Source organism: Hetaerina americana, unplaced genomic scaffold (genome assembly GCF_022747635.1).
Source record: "Hetaerina americana unplaced genomic scaffold, ioHetAmer1.1.p SCAF_4, whole genome shotgun sequence".
Classification (NCBI taxonomy): Eukaryota; Metazoa; Arthropoda; class Insecta; order Odonata; family Calopterygidae; genus Hetaerina; species Hetaerina americana.
In genome coordinates this window covers 13981203-14003800 of record NW_027286985.1, presented here as the reverse complement: position 1 = coordinate 14003800, position 22598 = coordinate 13981203, and the positions used below count along the sequence as shown (strand labels likewise).

Genomic DNA, 22598 nt, shown 5'->3' with positions numbered 1-22598 from the left:
GAAAGAGTCATTAGTTAACTGCCAAATAATCGAGCCAGTGTAAAGTTGCTCAATACTGGTGCTGGCCAGTATTGCGCAACTTTACAGAAATATTTGGGAAAGATGATATGATAGTCGATGAGATCAAAAGGCAGGTATTTGGCAACAGAAAGGTGGACTGTAGTTAGTGGAGTATAAAAAAAATTAATATTTGTTTAAGTCTCCAAAAATGGCAGTGTATGAAAATGTGTTCTGCCGAACACTAATGTACGTAAGGGAAACTTGGGTCTTCCTGGATCATTGCACATGCAGACTAAAGTTGGTGGGTGTACGATTATTGAGGAGTGCCTGTGATAAAAATGGAAGGGATGGCATGAAGAATGAGTAAGTCATGAATGAAAGTGGATTGGATGCCCTAGTTACTTACCGCAATGAAAACAGTTTACTGAGCTAGTTTGATCATGCAGAGAGAATGGATGAGAGTAGAACCACTAAACATATATGAGGGAATATTAGTTTTAAAGAAAGTGTTCGACTGAGAAAGTCATGGTTAAATGGGGTTGAAGGGGCAATGCAAGAAGTATTAGAAGTTTCATAAACAGAAGCATGACCCTAGTATGAATATGACATAGGCAAAATAATAATACAAAGAAATGGTGGTACAGAAAAAGAGAAAGTAAGATTTCAATCTAGTTTCCTCTTGATAGTGTTAATAGATACTCCAAAATGGGTGGATGTATGCATTGATATCGTAGATTTAATAATGTGATTGGAGATAAAAACATGTCAATTTTCCTATGTGGTGGTACTGGATTACTCGTTGATAGCTCTCAAAATTTGCCAGGGGGCATGGATGGCTGCTTGAGGGGCACAGAAAATAAAATTGAGGATGAATATGACCAAAACTGCTGATTATAAAAAAAGGAGGACTTTTTAACTTTCTTCTTTTTTGATAGCTAAACTTTGACATTTCATAAAGTAAGACTATGCCAATCACTTGTTTAGCTGTGAAAAATTTAAAATGTGAGCTAATGGCTGTAAATTGATGTTAAAATACCCTATGCAATATACTTATAATAAAGAAAATACTTTTATACCACTATTTCAATAATCACGGCAACCATCTACAGGGAGAAGGAATGTTGTGTAGAGATCATCTTAGCACAAAGAAGGCACCTATGGCACAGACCACAATTAAATTGTAGATATGATGACTTAATACAGTCTGCGCCCGGGCACTAGTGTCTTCTTGGTGCTCTGGTGTTCTCTGCACAACATCCTCCCTCCTTGTAAATGGCGGCTGTGATGACCAAAATACTGGTTTAGGTGTATATTCTTTATTATAATGATAATGGCTTAGGATATTTTCCATCTTTTTTCTGAATGCATATTTATTGCCTTATGAAAACTGCATGTGTAGGCAATACATAATAACTACCGAAATAATTGAATTTGGGGATGATATACTAAAACTTGATCAAATATTTATGAAAAATAGTAAAATATGTGAAAAGAAAAAAAAGCATGTCTACTAAAAACGTTGCTTAAGATTAGGGGAATTTTATCGAACAATGAATGTTAAAAAAAGAAGAAAAAAATAGCTGTGTTTAAGTGTTCACTTCCCCAGCTGATTATATGGAAATGAAACTTCAATATACCACTAAGAAAGATGGATGAATGCTGAGTTTGATGCTGGAAGACAATAGAACAGGAATTTTAGTCAAGGGAGCAGGAGAATATGCATGGGATTGTATCAATGAAATAAATGGAATAGGTGTGCAAGGGCAGAGCAGTATGGAACAAATTACTTACTTAAGTACTTGAGGATTTCATGTAATATGAAATAAATAAACTATTACATCCACATTCTGGCAGATGAGTAGCAAGAAAACATATTTTACAGTTTTGGCATTTATTTTTTCTTACCTTGTTTTTATAATAAATTATAAGACACTACTTCATCACTTCTTTTTTAGGCCTCCCTTAAAAAGAATTAAGTGACCACATTAAATTTATCCTAGAACTTGCTGAATCATTTAGCATTTGACTTAAGTCTAATTTACATGGCACTTTAAGTTGAGTATCACAGTTTGCTTGCTTCACTTTACAATCTTACATGTTGCATTAACCATTCTCAAGTTCTAAACCATACCAATCCAATCTCCATTAATCATAATCCAATCAGTTAATACCAATAGTTATGTTATACTTAACAAAAGCAAAACACCTTCATCAGAGATCATTTTATAGTGAAACTAGGCAATCTGATTCAAGGTTTTTTGACTAGTGATTGAAAATCCAGTCCCTGAGGACAGTAGCACTTCATATTTACACATTTAATTTGTAATTGCCACTCTAATTCAGTCCAATGGCACAAAGTTGACTCTTCATTTGCAATTTGGTATCATAGAAAAGTGTCATTTATGGGATTGTGAATTTACATCTTCATTCACTGGTGCATTCAGGCATCTTAAGAAAGACTCAAGTAATTTTGGCATTGGGAAATAAATTGATCACAAATCAACTTGCTCTCTGATCTTAAAAAGTTTAAAGGAGTAACTTTTGATTGTTTTTGAAATTGGGACACATTTTGTACTTTTCTTGCTACTACTCACTTAATGACGAAGAACTTTGGTAAATCTTTGGTTCACCAATTCCAGTTAATAATGGGCATCAGCAATGCGTAAATTATCCCCTGTGCATTTAACTCATTGCTTAGGCAGCCTTCACAATGAAGTTTTCTCTGCATCTGAATAGTCTTCATTCTCTAATAACTGTGTTTTGGGGTCTGGATCTTCCCTAGGATTCTCTCCCGAGTTCAGTGGTTCAGCTCTTTCAACAATCACATGGAGTTCAGTCTCTCGATAAGTTTTTAAATCAGGCATCACAACCATAAACTCTCTTCCCTTGGGTTCACTCATTCCATTTCTTGTGATGGATGTATTCTCATCTGAATATGCACCACTAGCTCTATTTTTTCTTTGTCTCTCATTTGTCGGTACCCCTATCCATGCCTTACCCTGTCGTTCTCTTTCCACTGGCTTTCTGTTCTTTCTTCGTATCCACAAAATTGCCACCACAGTGATGAGGATGGCCATCCCAAGACTTACCAGCACAATTATCACCACCATCCCAATGCCTATTTCAGCACCGAGGGAAAAACCATTGGCACAAAATTGCTTTTCCACCTGAGGGAAATATGAGTATTTATCCCCATCATTTGGGCGACACTGTAGAACCTGATAGAGAGCCTCCGCTGCTTCAATTGAAGGTCCTGGAGATTGTACAACTGTGGAACCCCTCTGAACATCGTGGTTCACATAGCCAATGGTGGTCAGTGCCCACTTCCATAAGGAAGAACACAAGCATGCACGGTCAAGGCGGATGGCATTAGCCCTAAACAAATATGCTGGGTGGATTAAAAGTGATGCATTTTCGAATTTGCTAACAGTGCTGTTTTCAAAGAGGAATGTGGTGGCAACAGATGGAGCTGCTCCAGGGTGAAACAGTCCACTGTCTGGTAGCATTGCTAAGAAGGCACCAGAGCTCAGCTTCCCAAAGTAGCAGTTGCGAATCACTGGGGCATCAACAGCAGCTCTTATGGCACCACCCTCAAAAATAAGGAATGTGCAGTTAAGTAATTGGAGTGAAGAAATTCTTGAGATGTACATGGCGGAAGATTCCATCCTCCCCACTTGTAGGTTTTCCATTCGTAACCCCCCATTTAATCCAAGGCCATGCCTTGTTCCAGGAGCCCTGGTCACTGAGCCTCTTGAGCCAATATTGAAGCCAACTAATGTAATGTCTTGAAGAGCTCTCTGGAGGAATGCCCCAACACGTCCACCCATCCATACAATTTCAGCTGCAGCAAATTTTCGGAATGCTAAGGCCTCCACTGCACCAATTTCACAATCCTTTACCTGAAAAATAAATAGTTTCATTTGGTTGATAAACATTACTCTTTTCCAGTGCTTGTTAATTTTTTAATTATCAATTAATTGAAATGGACTGGTTGTTTTAAACTAACTTAGCCATCAGAGCAAGCGAATGCATAATGGAAGCACGTCCATAATAATTCATCATATATGTGTTCATGCGCATTGACTCCATAAATTAAATCAATCACCCTGCCATTATTATTATTCAATCAAAAGAAAAAGTTAAACAGCAATGTTTATGAGGGCTTGCTGCAAGTGAAGCCATTAGGAATAACCATAAAAAACCATTAACACAGTAATCAACCCGAAGGTCGGTTTGGTAGGTGATGGTAGAGTTCACCCAGTACTAAGTCCTATAAGGCATGTGAAATTAACACATCAGGGTAGGGAGGCCAGTGCCTTTCCCGGTTATGGTTTCCCAGGAAGATCTGGTACCCAAAAAATCACAAAGTTGGGGTGGAGCTGTGGGTGCCCGGAAAGGCTTGCCCGGTAATCGAACCTGGGCCCTCTGGTCAGTAGCCTAATACTTTACCCTGGACTACCGGGACCCACATCATTAGGAATATTACTCTTTTATTACAGTTGTTAGTGAATTTTTAGCTGATAGTGCCTTACTGCTCTATAAACAAAAATAATCAAAAATATTTGGTTGGATATAAATCAACAAGATTGATTCATTTTTTGTCCATGTCAATATGGCATTGGGATTCCAAGTTTCATGTAAAGGAGCTGATTAATTTAAACAATTCTTATTTTTGTGTACCTTAAAGTTCAAAGTATTTCAATCCCAAACATAATCACCGCCAATTTTCAAGTCACTTGCCTGAATTACTCTCTCCGTGTTGTGGGTTGCAGGGTATGTATAAAGTTTTCCTTGATTTCCTTGATAGAAACTAATACCATTATCTAGGTTTGTAAAAGCATATGCTCGAATTACTGATACTTTCAGTTTTTCGAGGAGGATTGTTGTATGTCTGCCTTCAAAGGCATAACTCGGAATCTCCGGCAATGTGGCATTCCTTATCTCCGTAGTTAATCCTGTCTCAACTCCAGCGATGGATGGGGATCCTGTGGAGAGTAAATTTATGAGGATTTTAGAAATTTACCAAGTACAGGGTGCGACTATATAGCTTGCATTTTTGAAAGCATTTTGTGTTTGAAATAATGGGAAGTTATGTTGCCGCACTCTGTATAATAGGATCGTTTTACACAGACCACATTTTGTCAAAGTTATAAAATGTCTGTTGGGTGAAATTTAAGTGATCAAACAAATTATCAATTTGAAATAACAATTTACAAAATGGAAATAAACACAATCATGAGAGCAGCAATAAAAAATAGCAGGCAAACATAGCTGCAATATCTTCACATGTATCTCAAAAGTCATTGAACAGTTTACGTGGAAGGAGGTGAAAGATCAGAAGACACAAAAATGGGAAAGAGTTTGGATTAGGATTGTCAGGATTAGGTTTGTAGGAGTGTTTAAGTTGATTCATTTATTTAATAAGACCTTTAATTTTTAAATCATGTTTATTATGAAAACAAGAAAGGCTAAGTTCACTGTTAGGATTTTTTCTAATTTTAAATTTTATGATCTAGCAAAAGAGAGTGAGTGACCGAGAAGCAGAAGATGAACTCATTCCACTATTTTTATGAATAATTTCTGTTTATTATTTAATGAAATAAACGACCTTCTATTGTACTTGTTGTAAATCAAAAATGGCTCTATCCATAACTAGACACACACTTAATCAGATCTGACAAGCCAAATTAGTAACATTCTATTACCTTTGCATTACTCAACCAGCTACTTTATTAATTTATTCATATTATTTTTTTTTGTTTTTCTGAAATTCTTGTAAATGTTAGATACTGTGAGTTATTTATACCAATAAACACCTTTACTGAATCTACTACCATTCTAAATCTGGACCAGGCAGAGATTGCATCCAAGAATTTATTATGATTTTATTTTTATTCGTGTTATTTCCAGATATTTTCCTAATCAATTTTTCAAAAACTCGATGGCATCATTAACACCATGAAATCTTAGCATCATTTCATGACAATTTATAAATCACAATACTTCAAAATCTCAATCATGTAAATTGAAGTCTCAATTCCATTTCTTTGAGGTACACCCAAAAACCTCCATGGATTAATGCTGCTAAATGTTTCCCTTTTGAAAAATAGCCCATAATTATCAGTAATTAAGTGATAAAAAATTACAATTTTCAGAAGAGATACAAGTAAAATTAAATTCAAAATAATTAGTATTAACCAGAATTTTACCAACAAAAGGTCCTCTGAATGGTAAAACAAGCTTAGTCGATATATGCTTTACTTTAGGGTGATCATTGTAAGGAGTACTTATAAATTATACAGTTAGCCCAGCACACGGTGAGTTTTTGTTTTTTTTGCTCGTTAAGTGATGTTAAATATTAATAATAGTAATAGTATGCAACAAAGCAATGAAAGGGGCAGCATACTGTATATAAACATGAATTTTAGACATGAATGTGTAGAAAAGACCCAAGTTTTCTGCCTTAAGATATTTTTTCTACATGAGGTTTGAGAGTTCATGCTAAAAAGCCACAGTACAAGTTAAATTCACACATCCAGGGCATAGAAACCAGTTCCTTTTCATTGTCATTTGTGGTTTTCAAGAAAGTTAGTCTACTTAAGAAGTGACGTAGTGTTGATTCATCTGTGAAGTGAACAGATTCACCTGGATTTGGACCAGAGTCCATCTGACTGGTAGCTGAATGCCCTATCCACTAGACATGGTTATTATGCTCAGGAAAAGCATGTGTGATTCTGAATATTTTTTGCACTTCTAGTAAAAATGGTGGAAATATTATTTCTATTCTTGAGTATGTCTCACACATCATGAGGAGCCACAATTTTTAGATAGTGTGTGTCTGGGAGTTTTCACTTTGGAATTGGGTTTCTTCTGAACTGAATGTACATTTTAAAATTCTAGTTCCATAACTTTTTCTCGTGACATATATGGACTGGTCATTATGGACTTATTAAGTCCATAAGAGTGGACTGTCACATGTTTTTTGAGACATTGTAAAATGAACTCCATGACTCATGGATCCTACAGATTCTCAGCATTAAAGGTGATACAGAAGAAAGCAATGAGTCTACATACTCAAATTATTATACCCTCTGTTACAGAGGGTATAATAATTTGGACTGATAATAAGAGTTGACTTTTTAAATGACATTTTGGTGTGTATTAAACTGATAACTTCCATAAGAGATTGTCACGAGTAAGTGTTATGGAAATAGAATTTTAAAATGTACATTTAGTTCAGAAGAAACCCAATTCCAAAGTGAAAATCCTAGACACACACTATCTAAAAATTGTGTTCAGAAAAAGAAAAATAAATGTGGTCAACTTTCATTTTCATCAGGCTAATTTATAGTAAAACAAGATCAATACATTAAGCCTTACCTGCAGGTTTATTATTCCAACTGAATGCATGAGATTCAATTACAAGATTTCTGACATCATGGATCTCAATGTGCCTCAGTGAATGTAGCGATTGAAATGTATTTGAAGTAACAGTAACCTGGTGACAGTTTTTCACATGGAGGACTGTTGTACTCGGAGGCAGTGCATTAGTCATATTTGGCTGCAAAACGATTTCCTGAAATGAGTCAGATTAGGCCATGTCAAGAAAAGTAATTACCATGAAAATTTTCATACTGAAAAGTATTTCTTTAGGAAACGCTATTAGCATGAAAGAAAAATATCCTTTTTTTATTCCAAGCAGCATATAGGAAGTTTACCTGTAAAAAATAAATTGATTGATCTGTAATGAACTACCAATTTGGTGAGAATAAACTAACATCAATCAGACTGTTGAATTGTTAAGAGATAATGGCTACAAAAAACTTTCAACTAGATTTTGGTCCATAATTGTGTCAATTGCAAAGAAATTTTGATGTACAATGACAGATTGATCAATGCAAATTGGCCAAAAAGTATTCTGCAAAAGTGGAAAAAATACTTTTAAAATCAAAGACGAATGTACATCCATTGCATCTTAACCATTGTATTTTTCTGAATTCTCACTTTCTGATTTTCATGGATGCACTCCTTATTTTTAGATGCATTTCCAAATGTTCTTTCATCATTTCCACCACTATCATTGTATGCAGTGCTACCCAGTATCTTCCATTACTAACATGTACTATAACTTTATGCCATAACCAAATCCAACAAATTAATAATTGGTACATTAAAAATAGTGCATAATACATGCTTGCCTATAAGGTTTATTAGAGCTACATGAGTATATACTATATGTTTAACTTCACATTCAGGGAAATATCAGTAAAGCATTCTGAGTAGGTATGCTAATATATATGTGAAGTTAACAAGGAAATGGGCAATTTTTACTGCTCCATAAAAGCAGTATTGGAAACAAATCCTGGGGTTCATCATATTTGTGAACATCCTTGATTCGGCAGTACATACATGACAAATGAGGCGCAGTGGAAATGCAATGTACTCGTACTGAAAATGATTGGGATAGTAAACAAAATGTGTATATTAATTGTAGAGTTGTATACGTTAATTGTAGCGGTAGAGTTGAAAACATCATACGCTATTTCTGTAGTACTAGAATTTGATCATTGAAGATTAGATTAGTCAATTTTTTACTGTAGCGAGATAGCAACGAAGAAAAATGTACTTTTTTATCTTGTCTCCTTTAAAAAAATTAACACTCACCCGTAGTGTTTGCTTTGATTTATAGTGGCACTTTTCAAATTCTGACTCAGGTAATCAAATTAAAGTAAAAAAGTGGAATTATCCTTGGTTCAACTAAAATAAACTTAGACAGATTATGATTGTGGTAAATTAAAATAAATATGTACAATTTTATTACGTAACACTTGATTTTAGCATGGAATTTTTCCACAGTATTCCTTCTAATGATTTTTTTGTTAATCAATTAGGATTGGTTCGTACAATAACAGAAAAGCTGATCAAGTGATAACGTTCATCCTAAGACGTGAAGGAGATCGACGAAAAAATATCACTGTGCATCCATTAAATGGGAGAGGTCAAAAATTCAATCAAATTTCGGGAATCAAAATTTGATTTCCGAAAACATTTGACTATTGCGCACAGTCCAATCACCAAAATCATTGACAAATCTGAGGCATTGAGTAATGCAAACAATATCTCCATGTACTAGAACATCCACTTAACCCAGGTTACTTACTAGCTTTCAATTATCGACATTCATGCTTGGAAAATTGGAATAAGTTATAATTTAATTCAATTAAAATTTCTAAGATCGAAGAAGAACTATTGCACGACCGAAATCGGTCGTGCAATAGTTCTTCTTTGGTCTTAGAAATTTTTTTGCAGAAAAATTGGGAAGAAAAATTTTTTTGGGAAAATTGGAGAAAAAAATTTGTTCGAATCAAGAAGATCAGTGGCCACCATATATGTAAATAGAATTTTATGAGTCTTCATTTTGTGCTATTATCTTATGGAACTTTACCATGCGCCCCATACACTGAGCGCATATTGAACTCACCCTTCAGGCAGTATGTGCTTGTTTGGACTGTTTCCCAGGGTGGTTTTTAGAGGAAGTTAAGGAATGGACAAGAGGGAACTTCAAAGTCACAACATGCGGTAAACATTTAAATGGAAATTTTAAATTCCTTGAAAATTTTGAAATATATATTTTAGTATTTTTCGCATAAGTTTTCCTCGTGTGATAATGTCTGACTCAACAATTGCATTTGAAATGCAGCACTATAAAAAGCTCGTAAAAATAAGTAGTTCTATACTTCTGTCTTGAGTTTATAAGAAGTACAGCATTTTCAAGGTGGCAAATACGGTTCTTAAACGGAAATTTATAATAATTAAGCGTCTATTGACTAGGCAACGTGATTCAAACAATACTAGAAATATAGGTAAATGTTGCCGTGAATTATGAATTTTACCGATATCAATTTGCGCACTGATTCATCTCTGATTTCGAAACTAAATTATTTAACTTATTTTTGCCCATGGAAAAAAGACAATATGCCTCTACATTGGGAAATGCATTCTAGATTATCAACTATCTCATGTCAACCTAGTTAGTTGATGGGTTCTCAGTCGAAATGGGGGAGGGCCGACACCGTGGCCTCCAATATCCGAGTGCACTAGACATTTTTCATGGGGCTCTTGAAAATTTATTGTGCATGAGGCGCCAGTGCGAGAAGTTGGAATTCTACGTGGCCTCAATAACATCCTGGATGATTGAGCTCGTCCGAGAGTCAATGTAAGAACGGGTTGAACCTTGTATCCGTAACAGTACCGCGAACGTTTACTACGAGAACCAATCCTCGGAAACCCTATGACGTCTTCGTTATGCGTGCTTCTTTTTATTTACTAATGTAAACAGCAAATCAGGCTTCATCAAAGGAGCTTTGACATTTTTTGGAATTACTTCACTGGCAAGGATTTCCGAAGATTTTTTCGTCCAATTTGTGAGGGGAATACTATATGCTCTCGTATACTGTGGAAGGCGCTAAAGTTGTGGAAATTCATGCTAATACATAACTTGTTTTTTTCATTTTTCACACTTGTATTGCAAATTAAAACGCGTTTCAACGCTAATGTGGCATTTTGAATTGCATACCTATACGTACCTGAAAATGACGTACTAATGTCGAAACGTATTTTACATTGTAATTAAAGTATGGTGGATCAGTAAAAACCCAAGTTATTTATTCATAAATATGCCCTCATTTTTACTTAGACGTTTTCGTCTTATCGTTTATAGAGATAAATTTTGGGTTTTTGAGGATAGAAATAGAAGCGACCGTTCGCAGGAAACTTTCAACCTCGACAGTTAAAACCAAACGACTTAACATTCTCACAATTCTTCTGTGTAAGAAGCATTTTTAATGAAAAAATGTATGGTATAAAAATTGCTAATGCTTGCTTTAAGTGCCTTAAATGAATCACCCATCTGAATGCTTTCCGCGCCGCCGTGGTTCTGTTAATTTGGGTCAATAGCAGTGATAAAACGATTGCGCATTGGTGGGGAATCCGCGGTGGATTCCGTGGATGCTATGTTCTCGTTATCTGTCCTTCCTGCGTAAGGAAAGACGGAAGGGGTCAATGGTCTGACGTTTGTCATATCATTTTTGGTGATTCATCCATTATGTGGAGAAATCACACCGATTATCAAGAGTAATCAACCGGTCGTGGTAGGTTTTTGATGGACTTGTCAGGGGCTAAGCACTGCCGCACGTCTAAAACCTACGGGGAACGAAAGCAAATCCCACAACACCCTACTTAAAAATAAACGGTGCTCTCAACTTCACATTCTTTTTACCTGTCTTCATTCCTCCCAGCATGGCTAATCCTTTCCTCGCTCTACTTCGCACGACATCATCCATTCGTTATGAGGGCAAAAAAGAAACTTTACCCTTCCACAATAAATTTTTAATTGTGGAAGAGTAAAGTTTCTTTTTTACCCTCTTAATGAAGTGATTCCACAAAGTTGAACCTGAAACTGTTATGACTCTCCATTCGATCAGTTTTCAACATTCCATCGCCATTCAACTATGCCTTATATCCAATGATATAGCCTTCTTCGAATATCTCTCCGTAACCTTTATTTTCTTCTAAAATGCTCTTTGTTTGTTTTCCTTCCACGTTTTCCATTTGTCGCCTCGCCCGCATCTCAAAAGCCTTCAATCCGCTTATCCTATTGCCTCGATGACCAAAACTTTATTAAAATGGCGATACATTTTGGAGGAGACCCCTCATGTGGTCCCAGTAAAATGGGTTTCTGTTAATCGTATTTTGAATAACTTTAGCTTTGACCGTAATTACCTATTTATTCCATCATTGTTTCGTGCGTTCCATAAAAGTGTAAATAGATTAAAAAATAATTGCTGTACAGTCAACTGGACATCGAAATGAAAAACCCCGTTCTTAATTAGAATTATTTACTAGAATATTCGAAAAGAATTATTCATCCTCGTATGATGCATGAGGGATAATGATTAGATGAGGGTGTCCTTGTATTTTACGGTTGGATATGTTTGCATGTATGTTAGCGTTTTGCTCAAAATGATGTTTTAGAAGTAAATAAGACCTTGTTGGTCATGCAATTATCGGTTACCTCTTGCGAGAGGTTCGCTGAAATTATCGGGACTGAAATTGTTCCTCAAGGTAATGAAAATCATGACTGGAACTGTTCCTCAAGGTAATAAAAAAAATCACAATCTTCAACGTGAGGGTTGGTTTGGCAGTGGAGGGTAGTGATCTTCTGGTATGGTAGGCACGGTTTTGAAGGCTCTACAGCGTGTGAAATTCACAGATTCGGAACAGTGGTGACGGTATTTCGCTCAGTGATATTCCCTGAAGTAAGTTCAACCATTCATTTGTTCTCCCTTCTGACTGCGGGTGCGGTGTTCCAGAAAGTTCTGTCCCAGAAAAAATTGTACAACATGGGTTTTGCAGAGGTTCGCAGAAATATCACCCCTTTTTCGAACCTGGAGCCTACCGGTCTTCGGTCAAGCGCTCTAAACAGCAGGCTAAATTTCCGCATTCTCTAATGTGGTAGGCATCCTTAAAATAGTGGCAAATAGAATTTCAGCACCGATGAGGTTCAGGTACTTTTACCCTGAGTGATGTGGCATCCAGCAAATATTTCATTCACGTCGTGGTTGAAGATTCGCGGGCGGCTTAAATCAAGTCTGCGTTTATTTTAGCTTGAAATAGATATTTCCCGGGTTTCTGATATTGTGCCATATCCTGTGGTTGAAAACCTCCAGACCAAATCGATACATCGGAAAATGCCCTACAATGCTCAGCCAACTACGGGCGGATAAATGTCATGGCGGTTAATATATATCTGTTACCAAGATCGCATAATCTTTTCCACACAAAAATAACTGATTTTTCTTACTTCAAAACATTGTAAATATATAGTGTAAAAGGTGATAAATAGATTGTTGGCAGTTTGTATTGTAATTTGCAATATACTTGACATTGTTAAAATACATTATTGTTAGGTAAAATTCAATATTTGTTTCAATGAGTGCCGTTGTCAGGAACCATCTCGCTCTAGAAGTTTTAATTCTTATTTCATGTGCATTGCCAATTGATTATGGAAGGACACAATGGGTTTTCCAAAAAATATTTTAATGCGACGGCCATCATTAATCTTTGTTATCTGTGAGCGTTAAAAAAAAGCAATGAATAAGAAAATGGGAGACTACTGAATAAAATTCGTGTAATATCGTATTACGAAAATTATTTATATTAGAATCGTAGAATATATATTAGATAACATTAGATAACTCGCTTAGAGAATCTTTTGCAGCTTGTAATCTTTGCAGCATATACCTTGGACATGTGAAATCCAAAATTTATCTGATACCGATCAGCCGTTTAATTAAATTAAGCTTATGGATAGTGATTAATATTGGTAATAATGTGAACAAAAATGCAAATGCCTTTGCCACGTAAATGCTACGACGCAATGTGGTTCGATTATGCGACGTAAACGGGGATGTGCAAATGTGAAAAATATTTATTGTGATATCTTGCATTTTCAATTCGATGCTGATAGTAACTCGATTGTGTGGTATTCTATTTATATTGAAATGCTACTCGATATTTTAATACTGGACATCGCTGAGAAAATAAATACTCCACCTTTCCTTCCCCATTCTTTAGATTCCTACGATTCCCAAATTATTACCGTTTTCCCAAAATAGCTCGTGGGTCGGAGAGAGTCGCCTCCCGAAGAATCTTGGTCCGTCTTTTACGTATTACAATTAAGTGTTGAGCGTAAAGAAATTTCTCATTTGGAGTTGTCTCACTATTTATTTCCCCTGAACGGAGGGAATGCAACATGGAGGGAAATATGTTTTTGTGAAAAACATGCGACTATGATGCTTCAACAGAAAACTATGCTTTTAGGTGCCGAAAATATGTTACGATTTTTCCCCTATGAGACACGTACCGCTGTGAACCTCGCATATGCCTGACAGGCACTTCGTGTCCTTTATTTTTGATAAAGTTGAAAATCACTATTAAGCATATAAAATATTTATTTTGTGCAAATAAACGGTAATCTAGGTCTGGGGGATAATTACCGCCATAGTCAAACCACAGAAGGAACCTCCTTGGTTATAACAATGATTTTTTTCGCATTAATACGCCGAAAATTTCATTTACCTTAAATTAATAGTTATTTTCTCATCAGATTGGCGTTTAGGTCACCCTCACATTTTATTCATGGTTCTCAATATTTAGTGAGATATTCTATATACTCTTGTATGTTACAAGGGCAGCATTTTGCATACCTCGCCGGCATGACTTATTTCGCTGTCACAACGTAGACTATCGTGATCAAACGAACAAAAAATAAATCTTGCAAGAATAACACCGCGTATTGTTGTGTACCATGTCAGCAATCTACTACTGTAATTAAATAATAATTTCTAATTTATTCAATTCATTACGGTAACAGTCATCAGTACATTGTGTATCAATGAAGTGGCGGTAGCCAATGAAGTTTAAGTCCCGTCTCTGTACTTAAACGCATTCCTTATTTCAGCGCCACTTAATTTTCCAGGCGAAGAGTTTTGAGATTGAACTAAATTTTTTTTTTCTTTTGTCGCCCTCTAGAATGTCACTGATATTATTTATCAGCGCACTTTGCCCTGTTCTTTTACCGTACTCGTGGGGCGAGCAAAGAAGTCATAGGCTTGACCACTAGTCTTAGACTTCACCACCTTGTTTTCAATGAGATCCAAATAAATAATAGTGAAGATTTTCTCAACCGCCTAAAATATTGTCATCTCATTCACGATGAAAGCACACATAACGGCCCTGTTTAGGCTAGTTGATTTCCATAAAAATAGTTTCTCATGCTCTGGAACGTGAATAATAAGATGTATTTCTGGCCCTTCACTGGGTCTCTTCGTAACTAGCAAGCGATGGCCCTTTTGTGTGGAAATATTTTGTACATATGCTGGTACGCGGAAGTGGCCTTAGGTCGTGATTGATTTAACAGCGCCAATAAGTCCAACTCCTTAAGTGATTCATTCTCATCACTCGGAAAGAGACGGGTAAATTGCATTATGGGTCTCTCACCCTTCCCCGTTTGGTATTGGATGAACAAGTTGAAATGTGTCTGCTCGTCCTTCCAAGCTCTCCATTCGTATCTAAGGATTAAATTGATCGGTCCGCTGACGTATGGGGGGACTAGTGAATCGTGGATCTCCATCGTCAAGTCTCCCGAATGCTTTTTTCCTTTGAAACATTTCGCTGGCGGTGAAAATAAAATGCGTTAGAAAATAAAAATTTTGGAGGTTCATAATTGCTTAGTACGTCGTGGAACTTACAGGTACTGTACTCCGTTCCTTCGTTTTTTATTTAACGTCCTTTTAGAAAGAAATGCCTCACTTCCTATCGCTAGTTCTCACATAAGAAATAACAGGACTCGGAGAAGTGTGTGCTGAGATATTCGGTGTGTCTGCTGATATAGATCCCTTCCAATGATCCCAATTCCAATGGAACATTATGCCTGCACATTCCATTTTCCATTGTCATTTTGCATTCTATTGTCATTGATCAAATAATTCGTGCGTGCTGGACCCTTATATTCGACGAATAAATAATTAGAGTGCTGGCTGTCAGTTATGATAATGTAGAAGCTCAAGGAAATAATTAATAAAAGAATATACTGCAGTTATCAACGTAATTGATAATTCGTTATCAATATATTACTCGTCAATCCAGTCGATACCCTTTGACACAGTTACTTACTCATGCGGGCAAAAATAAGAAACGACCTTAGGTCCTCACTATTTGTCCAATCGTTAATGTATTTTGGACCGAAAAAAGATACAGTTCATGATATTTCAATATAGACTGGTTAATTGATCTATTTAGGATTTGAATGACCAAATAAGGAATTAGTTTCTTTCTTGAAACCTCTTTGGCAGTTATCTGTAATTATTGCGGTGGTGAATGAAAAAATAATCTCTCCAGTAAAGCCTTTTAAAACCCAGAAAGCAGATCGATGCTGAAAAACAGTTTTCTATCTCACAGAAATGACATTTCGAGAGCACAAACGATGAATTCATCACCACATTCCCAAAACAGACCTATGTTTACAAACTTTCAGTAGACTGCTCCCGACGCAAATTCTTCTTTTTAATGACCAACAGGAGGAGAAGATTTTTTTCGTCTTAAATCCATCTAGCTTACTGTTCAATCTAATAATACATTACCAGTGATACTATTCGCGGCGTCATGAACTCGTATTACGCTCGGGTTCAAAGGGCAAATATTTCACGTTTGCATGAGAACGGTCATTACGAATTTTAAGCTGTTACTTGATCGAGCCCTGGTGCAAAAAAATCATTCCAATAATATCAGCGCTTTCCACTTTTCAAGGTTTAGACCAAGGGAATGCGCATTTCGCTACTCTCTGATGGTCACGGTCGTTTAAAAAAAATTATTCTTGGAATACTTGCAGTTCACGCTCCTTCTTTCATGGCCCTCGTATACTCAGTGGGATCAAATATACAAGGAAAAGAATATCCTGGTCTTTCATACGAAGCTGACAATATCTGAATTAATGTTCAACTGGCTTTTATGCTCGCAACTTCGACCCCATTGATAACTGACCTCGGGTTTGGCTTGGTTTCTAACTAGTCCATAAAAATGTATATGACTTTGTATTTACTCCTGTTTGTTCAATCCAGCAGTCAAACACAACCAGTAATGGCCTTATTTTTTTATGACCTTCATTTATTTCTTTTACTCTGCGCAAATTTTGCAGTTGAGATTTTTTGTTTCGTGTGACGATGATTATCTTATCATAGTTTTGCTCTCTGGATTCTTTTAAATTAATTGAAATTGGAAACAGGTGAGTTTGTATTAAAGATTTACTTTGGAAACCATGGCTATTAGTAAAATCTTTAATGATTTTTGAAGTTGTTGTCAAATTGAAATTGCTACGGAAAAATCAAAAATAGAATAGCTGATAAAATAATCCTATCTCATACCGTGCTGGACGTAATGTTAGAAATTAGCCCTCCGTTTTGTGAGAGGCGCAATATTTGAACTACTAATGCATATTTATTTTCATGCATTTTTGCTGAGTATGTTATTGGATCCAGTGGAAAGGGATTTGGGTAATTGTCCAAATATTATGTATACCTCTCTGAAAAACATCCGTAAAAACCCTTGAAGACGTATCCCTTTGGGGTAACCTCACACCAAAGGACCTAATTTGGTTGTGTGTTAGAAACTTGTTCACTTTTACTGTTATTTATCACCATTGTATTGTTAAAGATCTTTTTTATCGCTATTCTCGAGTGACTTTGGTCTATTTGTCTTGTGCAAATTCTAAATGATACCGTCTTATATCAAGAAAAATGGGCCAGTTTGGTTTTTCGAGTTCCATTCTGTTTTATCCTTTTTATAAAGATTCCTCTATCATTTTATGTTCGTTTGATTACATATTTTCATGAAGAATGTTAGCAGAATCAAGTATTTCCCCCAATTCAATACTCAACGGACTGCTCATATTAACATAGTAATTCTATGCCAGATAGCAAGAATAGACACTATTGAAAAACCTATTAGAAAAATATTAATATACGCATATTTACATCCCTCTTGATGTACACCATATACTTAGGCGTGGCGGTTTCCTCTCAAGTATTAATTCCTGTTATGAGACTATTTTTACTGATTCTAGTTTGAACTTGGCACGTGGGTCCCATGGCCCTGTGTCATAGTGTCCACCTTGTAATTGTAAAAACATTTTTTATCCAAATTTATATTCTGCCGGATACGAATGTTTTTCAACCAGGCAGTAAATATAGGGTCCGGTCATTACACAAAATTCGGATGCTCGAAGTGAGAACCAAATCTGTGATCTCCGGATTAGGAGATGAATGCGTCGCTCATCGCGCTTACGGCTAACAGACACTGGTGTGGCTGTTTTAGGCGACATTAAAATAGATCGTATCAATCGACTTACGTATTTACGTATGGTATTTTATCATATTAATCTTTTTAGCATGGGCCTCTCAAGGTGGTATCGCCGGTGTCTGCCAGAGGAGGCGATAATAAATTTCATGCTCTCAAATCATTTTGAAAGGGTGTTGCCGGAATGTTTAGCACCTTTTCGATCGTGACTTGGTTAGTAGAGCGCTCGTAAGAAGCGGAAGGTGGAGTAGATGTTTGCGATGGCGCAATGGAGCTGATTCGAATAGTAACGAATTAATCATTTATTCGACTCCGTGGGGATCCAAATGCTGCGGCACAATGCTAATTGTTATTCCCAAGGTTAGACTTTGACGTAACTCCTGGGAAAGACAAAAGAGTGGAAATTTCTTGCTTTCAGGCTGCCAATTAAGGGTGGCCATGCGCGTGAAGCCAATGATTAATATCTCTTAGCTTCTCCTGCCTCCAATGGCGGGTCCCGTGCATGGTTTTTACTCAAACCGATTGCGAAGCTGCTCGTTTAGTTCTCAACGTAATGCCATATCGCTTACGCTTATATCTTCACTGATTTGCGGAGAATCAGATAATTGCAAGCAGAGCGATTAAAGACTACTGTATTCTCTGGACTATGCGGGCATTGTTATATCGTGTGCTAATTGCTAGAGCGTTTGCGGTGTTCCAATTATTTAATTGTTTGCAGATTATGTGAATTCGATCATGAAATTGTATGCTACATGTTTTTACCCTGTGTAGGCGCAGTGCCAGTACCAGTATTGCCAATCAAAGTTAATTATTACCATGTGAATTGAGGTAGTCTTGATAACATATCTATCGCCGGTACAATAATTTGATAATGTGGGTCCAAGCTAAAAACATGGAAGTGTATAAAAGATCAAAATTGCGGCGGAATTCAGGTTTCTAGGAAAGTTAAAAATGTAAACCGAAAAGAAATTCAGGATCTTGAAATGTTGTCATTGGAACTTTATTTGAATTTGGAATATTATTTGAGATTACGGAACTTTAAGCAGTGAATGAGAGTTCGGAGAATGCACAATCGTACGGTCGAATACTTTCTGTCGAAATTTCAAATTTTCCTGTAATATAAACCGAAAATTAAAGGTTAATGCTTGTATTATACAATTGAATGCCATTACTTGGTGATTTACTAATCACTCTGGATTACCTCATTAGTTGATGGAAAGAGTAAAAGGCACGACTAAAAATTACATTGACTTTCTTTCGTACTCTACAAGAAATAACTAAAACAAATTTTCGTCAGGAAATCAAAAGCTTATCGCAAAAGACCTGTACTAGTCTATTGGTTTAGGATAGACTTTTGAAGAACCCTAGCACTAAAAGGTATTTCGTTCGTAGACCCTAACTGGCATGGCACTATACATCCTTTAACTCCATAATATAAATTACAATAACTTAGTGTTTAGCTCTACACATTTTAGACCTCCCTTATAGCCAATACATCTATTATTTTCCTCCCTTTGACTCTCCGATAAATACTGATTTCAGCATCCCTTTGCCTCTCAGTATCTTCCGTATCCACTGGTCCTGCCAATCTCGAATTTATCCCAATAGCCGCCTCTTTTTCTCTACCATGCCTGGAACTTCGTTTGTTTTCCCAGCCATTTAATTTTTTCATTTCTCTCCACACCTAATCTTTTGACTCAGCAGCCAATTTTCCGACCCATAAAAACGACGTTCCATGTTAAGATTTTACAATTATTTTCTTAAATATTATATTAAATTGCATTTAACTCCCTTGCCTTTGTAACCTCATCTTTACCAAACGCAGTTCTTCTTCATTTGCCCTTATTACTCTGTCCGCCATTCTCCGAAAACTTCCTAATTACTCTGAGAACAGCGGAGGGTGCTGCGGATGTTACTTAAACGGAATCATCTTCTAATGTGCATCAAAATTCAGCAATTTCAAAGTGTATAAATTATTTACCTTGACCGGGATACGAACCCGGATCCCTTATCAGTTGTACAGTTCTATCAGTTCGAGTGATGTGCCCCAACTGTAATGTCTCAATATGTTGCATGATATTTTCTATGTGTATATGTATATATATTTATTTATATATATTTGTGCTTCTTTGGGTTTCTATGAATACCTTAGGCCTACGTAGCAATGGAGGAACTCAAAATAATTCTGATTTCACACGGGACCAAAATACCCCAAACACTACGTCCATCCTGCCCAATGTGTGTGATTGCCTAACCCGTACTTTTCTGCATTAATTACAAATGCCAATCAACTAAATATCAGTGTATATAAATAAATAACAGTGTTTACTTAACTTGTGATTAGTTGAGGAGAATGAAAGTAAATCTTATTTATGAAAATAATATTGACAGTAGAAGATTACGAATGAGAAAATGGCGACAGTGACGACTGAGAATCTGTAGTCGGAGAACTTTAATGTAATAGCAATAGAAAAAGTACTACCCCCGGTATTATGGAAGATCGCTAGGACCACGAAGCTACGGTATTTGCTACCAAAAAATGGAAAATGTCTACTGCCATTGAAACATTACTGCTTCAGGTTGTCGTGCTATTAATGGCTCGAAGGCATAACCCTCTACCCTCCGCATCCACAGCGTTGAACCCTCTAACAAAGGGGTCAACACTGTGGATTATGTGGTCTTTTAATGCGCATATAATAATGTATGATTAAACTCGGTCAGAAACAGCTATTTGTCCTGGGCCATCGTGAACCCAGCTGAATGTTGGCCGATAAGGAACACGATACCAATGGGAACCCATCGTAGGGAGCTCAAAACCGTTTTTGGTTTTAGGTAATAAAATTATAGATTCGGATTTTCTTAATAGCCATTTCAATCCTTGAATGTTTAATATCCAGTACTTACACCAGGTTCTTAATTTCTTGATCGATCCCCATAAACGTTCCTGTGCATGGCAAACGGATCCCTATATCGCAATCGACATTCGCCTTTGCCCCCCCTCTAAGAATCCCTCGCCGTATATTGGTACCCGCCTCCCGTGCGTTAAAAGAGGGTGACAACCCCGCTTGCCTTGGCAATCATCAAGGTAATTAGTTTGTTTTTCTCGGGATATCTAATTGTGCATGTGGCAGTAGGCTGTTGTGTGTTTGATAGGCTGTCATCAATCGAGTGGGGGTGTGTGGGGGGCAGCCGAGGGTCACACCTTGGGCCGAATTCCGTCCTGGCAAGAGCACGTGACCCTGCTCTTGACGGCGTCGCAGTTGCAGTAACTGGCGTCGCAGAGCGTCGGGAAGCCCCAGCCGGTGACGATGGCGCCGGCCAGTCCCCCGTAGGACGATAACACCAGCAGCAGCAGGAGAGCCTCTCCGGGCCAGGAAACCATTGCAGGGGGGGTGAGCCGAGAAAGGAGGGAGCGGTCACTGTCGACTAAAGAGGGCGTGGCGTGGGAGGAATCCGAAAGGGTGCGGAGAACGTAGGCAAGGGGGGTGTGGCGTCCAGGGAATGAGGGTGGTGGGAGTAGTTTCGGTAGGGTGTTTGTCGGAGGGGTCCTCGGAGCGCAAAAGTTTGAGCAGAATCAGAAACCGACAGATATCCGACCCTCTCCCAAACCGAAAGCAGGGGAGGGGCGAAGTGGAGGAAAAAAAAGAATGCACGGGTCGAGACTCAGGGGAGGCTCTTCTTGGAAACGAGGGTGTATAGCGGGTACTTCCAGAGGATCCCACCCCAAAGGAGATCACACAGGTGGGGTGATTTGGGACGGAAGGAGAGTGGGGGCGAGGGTGGGGCCCCACTGCGGTCAGGTTCGCTCGAACGGTCACGGACTGAAGAGAAGAGGGACCTCACTTTTCTCTTCTGGTACTCCCCACTCACTCGCCTTCTCCTCGCCTCCCCCTCTTCTCGAACCGCCCGAAACACACAAACCCGAAGTGGTTGTGGAGAGAGAGAGAGCGACGGTTGAAACGCGTGGGAAAAGGATGCCTCCAGGTGCGTTGATTACCGGCGCGGGGGAGAGCGAAACTGATGAGTTTTCAACGAAATGCCGCACCATCCAACAGAATCGACCTAAGCGATCACTCGGAAAGGGGTCCCGGGGAAATTTTCGCGCACTGTTTTCTCTCGACTCCCACACGAAAACCAGCAAGCGTCTCCTCACCTCGACTTGAGTTTGGCACTTCTCCCCTCCCGTAAAGAGGGAGGCCACCCCAGCCACTTATTTTTCGTTTATGCACACTTTTTCCATCCGATCACACTTCACTTCACGTCCCACTTTTTAAGGTTGAATGATATCGTGAGGTCGCCGTATCCGCGGTGAGTGAGTGCATGCGTGGTTTACGTGTACACTTCGACGGCGTCTTCACACCTCCGCGCGTGATGTTCTTCCATCCTCTGGAGACGCGGTATCTCTGGCGACTCCGTAGGAAGGGTTGACCCACCCACCCTATCCCCATCCACCTCCCCCACCCCGCCTCACACTTAACACTCCTCGGCGGAGATAGCGCCGGCAACACCACGAGTCATCGCCCCTCCTCCTTGCGGGGACACCATCGACTTCTTGCGATGAAGAGTGCGTGGGAAACGCTTCAGCGCGCCCCCTCCGAGACAAATAAGAAGTATTGGGAAAGAAACAAAAACTAAGGCTGGTGTGGCGCTCGATCACCTCAGTCAGCACCCTGTACCGGCTACGC

General features: G+C 38.0%; 1 protein-coding gene across 1 annotated transcript; it reads right to left on the bottom strand.

Moving 5' to 3' along the window:
• Positions 1 to 1875: 1875 nt before the first annotated feature.
• LOC139692567 (uncharacterized) lies at positions 1876 to 22336 on the bottom strand. The gene is made up of 4 exons (XM_071590810.1): positions 21116 to 22336; positions 7381 to 7576; positions 4741 to 4985; positions 1876 to 3899 (listed from the first exon to the last, which is right to left on the bottom strand). The coding sequence occupies exons 1-4, from the start codon at positions 21293 to 21295 to the stop codon at positions 2706 to 2708; spliced, it is 1815 nt and encodes a 604-aa protein (XP_071446911.1). The 5' UTR covers positions 21296 to 22336; the 3' UTR covers positions 1876 to 2705.
• Between the last annotated feature and the right edge of the window lie 262 nt (positions 22337 to 22598).